Source organism: Dicentrarchus labrax, unplaced genomic scaffold (assembly GCF_905237075.1).
Source record: "Dicentrarchus labrax unplaced genomic scaffold, dlabrax2021, whole genome shotgun sequence".
NCBI lineage: Eukaryota > Metazoa > Chordata > Actinopteri > Moronidae > Dicentrarchus > Dicentrarchus labrax.
In genome coordinates this window covers 6,546,020-6,558,310 of record NW_026136710.1, presented here as the reverse complement: position 1 = coordinate 6,558,310, position 12,291 = coordinate 6,546,020, and the positions used below count along the sequence as shown (strand labels likewise).

At 41.4% G+C, this 12,291-nt stretch overlaps 1 protein-coding gene across 3 annotated transcripts in view; it reads right to left on the bottom strand.

The window, feature by feature from the left end:
* Nucleotides 1–207: 207 nt before the first annotated feature.
* si:dkey-34e4.1 (carboxyl-terminal PDZ ligand of neuronal nitric oxide synthase protein) overlaps nucleotides 208–12,291 on the bottom strand; it is a 46,994-nt gene continuing 34,910 nt past the window's right edge. For 2 of the 3 annotated variants that reach the window (XM_051412640.1, XM_051412641.1), the window contains one exon: nucleotides 208–2,493. In XM_051412640.1, the coding sequence (XP_051268600.1) occupies nucleotides 1,926–2,493 (568 nt within the window). In that variant the 3' untranslated portion in view covers nucleotides 208–1,925. Of the gene's footprint in view, nucleotides 2,494–5,827; nucleotides 6,125–12,291 lie in introns of all 3 variants that reach the window. The other variant, XR_007886243.1, reaches the window with a different exon arrangement.

Sequence of the window (12,291 nt, the reverse complement as noted above, 5' to 3'; positions counted from 1 at the left end):
ATGTAACAAAGAACCATGCAGTGACAGGTAATTTAAGCAGGTCAGTGAGCAGTGGTACCTTTGAATACCTTCATGCGCAGTCGTCTTCACTTTCTGTCATTATCCTGTGTGCAAGATCACATAAAGAAGAGTGTGATATTGTCTGCATATAATACACACATACCTTGGATACAAATTTGTGGGGAAAAGAAAAAAACACTGTAAATGTTGAAGTTTGTCAACTATTCCTCTTTATTATTTTTTTCTTCCACGCTGTTATTGCTGTTAAAGCTCCCTGCCACATGTGATGTTGAGAAAAGCCTCGTTTCTGGGTGTTAAAAGCTTTGCCTGTGGGCATTTTACACCTGCACCTTGACACCACCACCTCTTGTCACAGCTCTGCTCCTTTTTCCTAGTTCATCCATTTATTGACGCTTCTACCTGTCAGAGATTACACCAGTGCGCTTAATTAAATACAAAACTATTAACAGTGCAGTAATACCTTACCACTTGCATGTAAACAAATTTTAAAAAGAACATTTGAATAGCTGCATGTTTAGCTATAGGGCAGTAACAAATGATTATTTTCATTGTCAATTCATCTGCTGATCATTTTCTCTGTCGATTTATCGTTTAATCTATAAAATGTCAGAGATGTCAGTCCGAAAACCCAAAGATATTCACTTCACATTAAATATTAACACCAAAAAATGATTCAAAACTATTAATAGATTATCAACATTTTCTGTTGATCGACTAATTGTTGTAGCTCTATACTGAAATACACCAATCAAGCTAAAACAATGTTCCCAACGGTCGGATTAAACTGCACTCACTAAAAACAATAAATATACAATGTCAGGGTAATTTCTCCTGAAAGCTCTAAATGAAACTGACTTGCTGGTTATTCAGGATTTCACAAAGTGAGAGACAGAACAGAGAAAATCCATCCGCAAAGCTGTCTTTCTCCATGATTACACAATTATCTTCCTATTGAGTCTGAGGGTTCATTTTATAACAGACTCCCACTCAGACAGGTGCAAAGCTTTTATGGCTCATTGTGTCGACTTTTTGAGGGTTTGCTTTCTTTCTGTGCCATTTCTCAAAACTAAAATATTTTAAATTGGAGAAAAAAAATGGAAATTCCTTTGTTTTGAAGGCTTACAACTGTGCTATCGACAGAATAAATGCAATACACAAGTTTGGCTATTCCCCTCATTTTTACAGCACTGCCTTAGGGGCTCACAAGTGTGAAAACCTCAAAATACACGTAGCACAAAACATTCTAAAATCCACTCAACCCTGGTAATAAAAAAATCCATTTGTGCACAGTCACAAATGGATGTGCATAAACAAAACAAATAAACTAGATCTGCTCATTTCTATCCTCCATTTTTCCTTTAACTGACTTTCTTGTTCTTTTCTTTCCACCCTTAATCCAGTCAGGTGCAGTACAGACGGCGAGGCTCTTCCCAACATCACCAAACATTTGCATGATCACTGTGTATCAAATCTCCAGAAAATCATATTTCCCACAATAGTTTGCACCACAGCGAAGCATCATAGAAAACAAAAGTTTAAATGTAGACTACTAGCAAAAATAAAATGTGTTCCCTCATTTGAATTCTACAGTAAATTACGTGTGACCTTAACAGTGCAAGAATTGCTACATGTATTCTGCTTAACATTCTAGTCACTAAAAAGTAAATTAGATCATTAATTCATTACAAAAATACTAAATCTGTCCATTGGCTAATAATTTATACGATAAGATTATTTTTCTGCTATATGCTATGTCTGTACTGTGTCACAAGTGGACGGAATAATTAAAGGTCCTGAAATGGAGCCCAGTGCAAACATAGGAGAGTCTGACAGTAAGTATTGCATTAAAAGCTGATTGATGGACACGGTGAAAAGGGTCTCCAGGGGCCCATCAGCTCGCCCTCCTAACTCCGCTGTGGGACATTTGGGTCTTCCTGGTTGCTCTCCAGCAGCTCATCCTCAGAGAAACTGATGTGAAGGCAGGTATCATTCATAGGAGACGTGAAGGGCAGTGGGTGCTCATAGGTGTCCGAATGTGTGACGAGGGTGGGGGGGTCAGCAGGATATGACTCGGAGGAAGAGAGAACCGCTTCGCATCTCTCCTCCAAGGGACTGTTACAGCCGCTGGAGGCCGTCAGAAACGTCCCGCGGTCCCCGAACAGGTCGTCGTCGTCGCGCAGCGGCGACAGCAGGGACTTGGTCTCAGAGCGAACGCCCGAGTCCTCGCTGGCCGAGCAGGAGCTGCTCTCGCCGCCGTTGCTAAGCGAGTGGAAATCAGCGGACGACAACGAGCTGGGGGTGATGTCTGGGAATGAGAGGCTGCTGCTGCGGCTGGGGGCCACATCATTAGCGGTGACCTCGCCTGGTGTGGACGCAGCTGTGACGTCTGCCCCCGGAGACAAGGTCCTGCTGGCCCGCTTGCGGTTCAGGGAGGGTGGAGGGGGGTCAAGTTTAGGGATCATCTGTTTAAACCTGCCAAGGAGAGAACAGGGGCATTGGTTAGCAAAGTATGACAAAGTCTGCCTTTATTGGTTAAAATATGTACTGTAGATCCAGGAAGACATTTTCATGGCCCTCACAATAATTTCTCTACTACTTCTTTACTAAGAATGTGTAACAGAATAAGCCTAAAGCCAGTTTTTCTCTCCATCAGTCACATTATACCCCATTAACCTGAGCGCACTGTGACGTAAGCTGTTACTAGACAAGACAGTAACCCTCTCTTTCTCTCTGGCTCCCTGTTGTTTCGGCTGTCTGGGGACTTATCTACATCCAACAGCTCCCCTGCTGAGAAAATAGAGGGACAGGGAAAGAAAGGGAGCCAAGGAAAAAAGAGTGGGGGGTAAATAAGCGAGGAAAGAGCTGCAGGCTTTCCCCCCTCCTCATACACACACCAGAAATAGCCACATCGCAGTGTCACTGATTGTACCACAGAAATGCCTCGACAAGCACCAGAGTGCACAACCACACACAATCACAGTCATTCTCTTGGAAAATTAGCCCTGACACACACCCGGTAACAAGCCTCGCTTCCTCCCGTGACTCCACCCACTAACATTATACTGGTGGCTGCTAACTTTGTTCCCCCGTAAAATCCGGTCTGTGGTTGAATCTTGGTCTTAGTAATTAACTTATGTGACTGGCTGATGTATTTACTGTCTCTGCTTCTGTGCAAGGTTGGTGTTGATGGCTACAGTAACAACAGACTTGCGGTAATGGTGCAGGGAACCTATCTCCAGAGATAATTATCCACTGTTTCCCATACTAAGAAATGGAGTATCACACGCAGCACAGTGGGGTAAAAGTCAAGCTGAACTCCACTGGCCCTAATGTCACAAGCAGTATCCTCAGTTTTTATTATACACTGTACACTGCTCTAGGGGTGGCAGCGTGGCCGGTCGTCGGGTCCGCCACTTTGGTCCAGACTGAAATATCTCAACAACTATTGAATGGATTGCCATGAATTTTGGCACAGACGATCATGGTTCCCACTGGATGACGCCTACTAACTTTCGTGATCAACTGACTGTTCCTCAAGCGACAACATGAAGCTGATATATTCGATTCAATATTATTTTTAGTGAAAAACCTTTCGGACGGATTGACATGAAATCTGGTATTGTATCTCAATGGTACCCAAAAGATAGATCATAATGACTTTGATTCCCATGGATTTTCTTCTAGTGCTACCAACAGGTAAAAGTTTCCCCTTATTGCGTAAAGCATCTCAACATTTATCAGATGGATTGGCACAAAATTTGGTTTAGACAGGCATGGTCCCCAGAGGATAAACCCTAATGACATTCTTGATCCCCTGACTTTTCCTCTAGCACCACCTATCTAAATAGGTGATGAAAAGTTTCAGCAATTACTGGAAAAAATACCTGCATGGTATAGCTAGTTAACTAACTAGTACCTAGTACTAGTAAAGATGCTACTTGATACAATGAAACAAAAATTAAAAAGTACAATTTTGGCTTAAAGCAATACAGTATTATGAGATAAACAATTACAAGCCTGCTTGCTGATCTTTTCATATGCTATGAAATTATAATTTTGTTGCTAGGATTTACTCCTTCGCTAAGTCACAAATCCTGCATTCACTGACTATGCTGTAAATCTGTCCGTATTCATACTTTTGGCAATGTCCCTGCTCCTATTTATAATTTTGCAGACAACACATTCTTTATCTGGGAACAAGTTTTTGTTTAATTTGAGGAAATTAAATTAGGGATATGACAATGAGTGATAGAGTAGCCCACAAAGTGCTCATAAAGCAATATGAAACCCTTGGAGACTTGAATACATGTACTGTTTTCTCCTCTGGGATAATCGTTTCTTTGTGGCTTATAGAGATTAACGTTGCAGTTTTAAGTTTGACTCAGTTGTGGTTTCTTGTGCTGTTATTTTTGAATGTGAATGTTTGTGCTGCCAAGTTGTGGAGATGAATTTGCAGCTGGATCAAGGGGCAGGCTGCCTCTTTCTCTCCCTGGTCTCATTATCATAACTTTGACTCAGCACTCCTCTTCTCTGTCACATTGACACCTCTCTCCACCTCACTGCCTTATCTCCCTCTGCCACATCTTTTCTTCACAGTTTTTCTACTTTTTCTTGTCTTACTCCATGTTTTCATCTCACGTTAGTCTCATTCAACCTACCTGCCATGCATTTCAGCTGCGATTATCTTTTTCTTTCAGCCTTACTTTTCTAGTGTATTTTATTGGGAAATGCTGTCTCACACAGATAGAAAACAGAAAAATGTACATACAGATTGATTCCATACAATCAATTTAATAATTCATACTGTATTTGTGTCCTTTTGGAAATCAATATTTCAGATTATGACCATCAAATGTTGACAAAATGCAAAATATATACTGTACAACTTGTATCGTTTCTGTGACAAACTACACAAGGATAGTATCTCTTACACAGACAGAAAGATAAGCTAAGGAATGGGATCTCTGATATGGCCCCTGGTACTCAAATCTTCCAGTGCTCATTATACCATGATGTCTTACAACACTGAAGTCACACTCAAGGAGATTATTGCATCAGAAAATAAGCTGCCGGAAATCAACAAAATTCATTGTTATTGAATACAATCGTGTCCTGATCTGATGTAGAATTCCAATAACTTTTATTTAAAGACTATTTTTGTCAGTTATTGCAAGCCACACAAATTCTGTGACTTTATTGCCTTATGCTGCTCTTCTACTGGCTGCTCTTACAACATGCGACAGTACGTGAGACCACTGGTGCCGTACGCTTATTACATTCTCCATCTGGAAGACGGTGATTTGGTAACATGCACATGACAAAAACGCACTCACACACACATAAACATATACACATACTCCACTGTAACACCGTGAGTGTAAGACAGGTACATCAAGAGGTACCTCTCTTCTGTCTCTCCTCTGACATCTATACTGTTCAGGTGGAACCTCCACTGGCAATATAATACCAAATCTTGACAAGAACATTTCGTCTGTTTTGGCAAAAGTAGGCGAGACAAAACAAGCGCTCACAGACCAGAAGAGTGAGGAGAAAAAACACAGACAGTGCTACCATGCATAAGACACGTGTAACTCACTGATTACTTCAATGCTAATGTGGTTATGAATTTGCAAAACCACATCCGCATGTAAATGGAGGTTATTATGCAGTCATTAGCAGAGAAATCACTGGTGAGACCTACACAGGAGCCAGCAAACACCCACACTGTTCACCCACCACATGCCCAGTCCCATGCTTGTGCCACAGACACTGGTTCTACATGCTGGTAGTCATGAGTAATACTCACATAGAGGGAGGAGAAGGGGCAGAGAGGAGAAGAAGAAGAAGAAGAGGAGGAGGAGGAGGAGGAGGAGGAGGAGAGGAAGGGGGCTTTAGGCTGTGGCAGAGAGCTCCCCAAGGCTCGTAGGGGGAGGCGGGCTGGTGCAGCAAACGATGAGAGGGACGGGGATAAGGACGGGGATGGTGGAACGCATGAGATGGTTGGGTGTTATTTTGGGGTTCAGTTTGTTTGTTTGAGCAGACTGACATGAAAATGAGGGATGGTTAGATGAGGAAGAGGAAGAGCAGGAGAGGGTCCTCGCACCTGTACCAAAAAGAGGCAACAGTTAGACTACAGAGGATCATGGAGCCAGTGTATGCAAGGGACTAGGGAAACTAAAAACCCAAACAATTGATTTTGCACGTTTAAGCCAGCATGTGTAAGATTTGAACATTTCCAACTCTGGTGCACCCAGTGGTAGTATCCAAAAACACAGCAATGTAGTTGTGAAGTGAACATAGCTGCTGATACTTTTTCCCATTCAAATATTTTTCAATGTTGCTCAAGATAGAAACACACATACAAGTATCCTAAATACAGTAACGATCCTATAGGTTTATGTTATAGCTACCAGTTTGAATTATTTCAACTTTCTGAGAGTCAGTTTGGCATGGTAGAAGGATCTGAATACTACAATACCCATGAGCCTCGACTATAGTTGACATGGAGAAAAAAAGCCAGTCGAGGGGCAAATTAAAGCGGTAGCAGATTCAAAATGCCTTGACTTTGAAGTTGGGAACCAAACACAGTGCCACTGTTACAAAATGTCATCCAAAATGAACCCAGAATCCAAAAATGACAGGATTTAAGTTGCAAATGTGTCATTTTATTGTTTTCCCAACTGCAAAAACATTAATTACTGCCCTCTGATAGTGGCACACAAAAGAAAATAGTCGTGTGGATGTTTTATATGGCACCTTGGGAGTTGTACTTAATTTCTCACCATATGTTTTATGTACTATGTGCTTTTTTCTTTTATCAAAGAACTAGATACATTTTAGCGCAATTGTTAATCTTTTCTACTGATGATTCAGCTGGGCGAGTTTCATGCCCATGGAAGTCCTCCAACTGTGACTCACTGAACATCTATTGAGAGAATTAATGGGACTTTTAGATCTGGAACCAGAGGTGCCCAAAATAGCTCCTCTTACCAATCCTTCCCAGGAACACTGGGGTGGATGAAGAACGTTCCTTCTTTCTACTGCATTATCACCAAAAGACGGCGATGGAGCTTCCTGGAACAATGCGATGGGCTATCTACTTTTCACTAAAATGAACGCATACCAATGGCAGTTGGCAAATGTTTCACTTTTTAGTGTTAGAGATGTGTGTCAGGCTATTCATCGCCGTGGCTTGTTTATTCTTGGCATTATTAAATGTCACATGAAAATCAATATCGAGACCAAAGCAGCCAAGGTGTTTGAGAAGTTAAAACGAACCCCTACAGTGTCTGCAATACAGATGACTCATAAGCACAGCATGCTTATTTACTTCACCATTCAACAAACAGGAACAAAGCAGGCAATCAGGAGAATAGCAAGGAAAATTAGCAACACTTTCTTATTTCAAAAAACACCCGGTAGAAAGTCTGGAGATCAACTGGCGGAGAAAGAAAAATAAATAAATAAAATCAGTGAAACATCTTTATCTTCCTATTTGTCTCTGAAAAAAGGGTTACCAGTAGAATCCTCCACACATAGGCCCCTGAGACAGACACACAGACAGACATACACAAAGCAAGTGAAAGAACAAGTAGGAGGTTTAAATTCAGAGAAGAGACACTGGGCCTTTGTAAAAGCATCTTGCTTTTGTAAAGAAATTAACACACAACACCCATGTGAATGTGTGGGATGTCTGTGTGGGATGTTTAAGCATGTAGGTGGAGGAACGTGAGCCTGTAAGAGTATGACGGGAACTGCAAAAAGTGTCTGCAAAACTCCCAAAAATCAAGCAATTATATTCTAAAGAGCATCCCTGCCTGACAGAGTCCCTGTCAGAGATTATTCAGTGACTGACAGGCTGACTCTCCGTCTCTCCTGGCATCGCATTCAGCCGGAGAACATAATAAATCTTTAGGCAAACCTCTTAAAACGACTTTCTCTCTCTGAACAACAACGTGTAGCAGCGTGTAAATCCAGCCGACAGAACCAGCTCCACCCAAACGGCTGGAGATATTGTCCATTACACTCCGATCACATCGCTGCAATCAAATTAGCGGCCGATGAGGCTCTTCATCATTCACATCGAGGCAACCCAAAAAAAAAAAAAAAAAGGACAGAGGTGGAGGGATGATCACCAGAGCAGGTCAGGAAATGTGATTATGCAACATACAATACTGACAGAGAGAAAGTGTGTGAGAGAGTGCAGTCTATACCATGCCAGAGGAAAACATGACTCACTTGTGAATAATATATAGTTGACTGTTCATATAAGCTGGTCGCCATATGTGTCTGTTTTTTGCTCTGTGTGGGCAAGCTGCAGTTTTTAGCGGCACGGCTCTAGGGATGGCCATGTTGGTCAGTCCACACTGAAATATCTCAACAATTTAAGGATAGATGGCTATGAAATTTTGTAAAGACATTCATGTTTCTTAGACAATATATCATATAGGCTTTAGGGATCCTCTGACCTTTCCTCTAGCGCCACCACGAGGTTGATATTTGTAGGTTTTTAATAAGATTTCTCTTTGAACTTTTGGATGGATTGCCATGAAATATGGCATCTCTTTGGTGATCCCCTGACTTTTCCTCTAGCACCGCCATCTGTTCAACATTTTAAATGATATAATACTTTTGCTTCAGCTGGGGTCACTAGGTGTGACGCAACGAGAAGGCATGCTAATTAAATACCAATGGAGGCTCCTGTGGAAATCAGCATAGATGCTGCTACCATCGGTCCTATCAGAGCTGGAGAATATTTACTTATTCAAAGAGGAGCAAAAACACCACAGAAAGCTTTTCTCGACTGGAAAAGATGTTTTCGCTCTTCCCCCAAGAGCTTCAGCTTCAGTAGGAGTTTGACGTTATATGGTTCGTTGATGAGTTTGCATGTGATAGACGTTGATTGACAGATGGTTCATCCAATCCCCTACCGAGTATTTTTTGAAAGTTCCTGCCCTTTTACAAACAGTTTCCAACAACGACTCCCCAGAAGGTTCTATGTAACAAACCATCTGATGCAAGTTATTGGTAATATGGTCAACAAAATAAAATTATAGCTGCTAACATGTTAGCATTTATCTCAAAGCACTGTTGTGCCGGAGTACAGCCTCACAGCATGGCTTTTGACTCTTGGTTTTCATGTGGGTCCGATAAAGAGGTTGATGACTCAAAATGTTGCAAATAACACACTTCAATGTTATGCCCACAAGATGTATTTTAAGTCTACTATTACATCCTGTTTTGTTACTACTCCAATTTCTCTCTTTGTTTTGTAAAGCGTGACTCACTACATGGTTAGATATAATGTTGGTATGGTGTGCCAACATACCATATGCAGTGTTCATACAGTACTCGAGTCAGTGGGCCAGCTGGAGAGCACACATGGATATGGTCCATGTTGGGTGATAATGCCTATGTGATTTAAAGCTAAGCTGCCCAAATAATGTGAAGTGAACGGACTCCATCGCTCTGCATGACCAGCACTGGGCCCGGTGGGGAGGTCAGCTTAGGCAGGGCGAAAAAAGGGAGGAGGAGGAGGAGGAGGAGAGAAGGTGAGAGAAGATGGGAGAGGAGTATGTGTCTGCTAGTTTGCAGAACATAAAATAAGGCTACTCAGGCTGTAAACATTGATTCGCTGGGGAAATCCAGAAAACAAAAGCAAATGGAAGCAATAAAATTTGCCGTGCGGTGGGGGAGGGTGGGTGCTTGGAGGAGTCGGACTGCACCAAAGGTAATGCAAAAGAGTTGGGAAACAAAATAACACAACGGAGCAGAAGTTTCCATTTCTCTAAACCTATTTTTTCCGTATTTTTCCAATGCTTTAGTGAGATTAAAAGATATAGTTGAGCCACATAAGCTGCATAACACTACCAATTCTTGAAAGGTCATAGTTGTTTTCATAACAGAAACTAACTTGCTGGCCATTTTCCTGATGCTGCCCGAATAATTATTAGTGTTTTTTCTGTGTAGTAACAACCTGACATTTCATTATTTTCATATGCCATTTGTGTATAAACGCAGCATAAGATTTTATGATTACTATTTACAGAAAAATGATGTCACTCTGGAGGAGGCAAACACATGCCAATAAAAGAGGGGGAGGATGGCAGGGAGGGGGTAGTCACTTTAAAGAAAAAGAACATAAAATGTCCTAGTGGTATATTTCTAGGCTACGGTGCTGCATTTTTTTTTGAGCCTTTGAGACAGAAAATAGAAAAGCTCAAGAGGAAGAGAGGCAGACAGAAAAGAGATGCCGGCTGTTACATAATTATAAATAAAGGGAAAGGGGGGGGGGGTTCAGCCAGGCACACAACACACTCCCAGATGAAACTAATGTTCAGATGGAAATATACAGTAACAAGATGCCTCTCATTGGAAGAGATCTGTAGTTCCCTTTTGTCTTTCCTTATATTTTTCCACTCCAGCTCATGCAAAAGAAAAAAACTTATTTTGACATATGTAGTGGGGGTAGAGTTTCAGGTTGTGAAGGGGATGGGAGCTGGGATTGGCTGGGAGTCTGTGCTACAGGAAACCACAGGATGTGAGTCTGGCTGTAGGGAGCTAAGCTGCAGTCTCAGACAGGCAAACACACACACACACAAAAACAAAGCATACGTACAAAACTACAACATCAAGCACAAGGACGGCAAGTACACACTACACCGCCGAGTCAATTCCAACTCCTTATTTTTCTCCTTGTCTGTTCTGAAATCAGCTTTAACGTGCTCTCCTCAGGGAATTTCGCTGAGGATCGTTTTCAAAGAGGGATGGAGAGAGAAAACAGCAAGAGGGGAGACAAATTAAGTGAGAGGATGAGAGAGCGAAGGAGGGCAATAAAAGGAAAGAGTTTGTCCTGCTTGAGAGCTCTGCTTGATCTTATGTAGTAAATGTTTTATTTTTTTTTGTAGTATAGCTGGTCTTTGTGATGGCTTTAAGAAGATTAAAAGCTCATTAAAAAGCTCATTAAAAAGTAATTACATGCTGTGGCTCCATATATGCATTCAAGGTAAGGGCTGCTTGTGTATCATGCCAGAGCATTCAGACATTGAGTCAAAAGTACAGTCAGGAAAGCCCTTCACGAGATAAAATGAAACAAGGAACAGAACCTCAAACATCCTCGAAAAGCAGAACACATTCATCATGAATTATTCTAAAGAAAATGATTCCATTTAGTGTCTTTACTCTCTCGACACGTCTTTTAATGGCTTTTCAAAATGAGTTATTTTATGAAATAGAAACACTGGGACGGACTTAAAGCTGATGGAGTTTCCATGTTTCTCTTAAAATCTCATTCTCTCTCTCAAGCTTCTCTGATTCCCTCTTTCAAGCTCAAACCTGATCCCCTCTTTGTTTGTCTAACCCCGGCCCTTTTCTCCCTGTGTCCTGTAATCCCCCGATTACAGTCACACTTTCATTAGCTGAAGGCTGTTTCTGCTGAGTTGAGCTGTTCTCCACTAATAACACTAAAAGCTACGGGCTGTGTATGTCACTGTGTAGCCTGGTTACCTCAAATACAAACTGACTGCTAGGACTGTGTACGCACATTAAAGGAATAGTTTGGCATTTTGGGAAATTTTTGCTTTCTAGCAGAGAGTTACATGAGGGATCAATACCACTCTCATGTGTTCATTAAATATGAAGCTATAGCTGGCAGTCACATAGCTTAGCACCACTAAAGCTCCACTATTGACATGTTGTATCTTGTTTGTTTTGTCTGTACATAATCGGTTAAAAATGACTGTTTTATGGGTCCTTACGAGCAGGACTATATCTTGGCCAGTAACTTCATTGAGTCGGCTGGCTGCCTGGCAACTGCTCAGAGGCAAGAAATATTCTGGCAGATTACCCCCCTGTAAAACAACGATTTGTTCTTTTTTTATTGCACTTCAGTCTTTGTACAGATTAAATAAACAAGATATAACATGTCACATGCAAAAACAGCAGGAAGTTACTGTATTTGGCCCATTGATTCGTCCTACTTACCAACATGGTCAACATTTGGAGCTACAGCACAGGGTATTCTAAAAGCTTAAGCTCCTGACCGTCACAACTTTTACTCCTTCTCTGAGTCATATCTCAGTCAAATGTGAACACACAGACATGATACACATATTTTTAAGATTCAATGTGACTTATGCTTTGACACGCGGGATAACAGTATCTCCATGTCCCTTTCAAATAAACCAGAACTTGCTTGAGAGTTGTCAAGTTTTTAAGTTTTCTTCAATTCCAAAGTAACCCAGTGATATCTGTGCAGCCATGGGTACACTG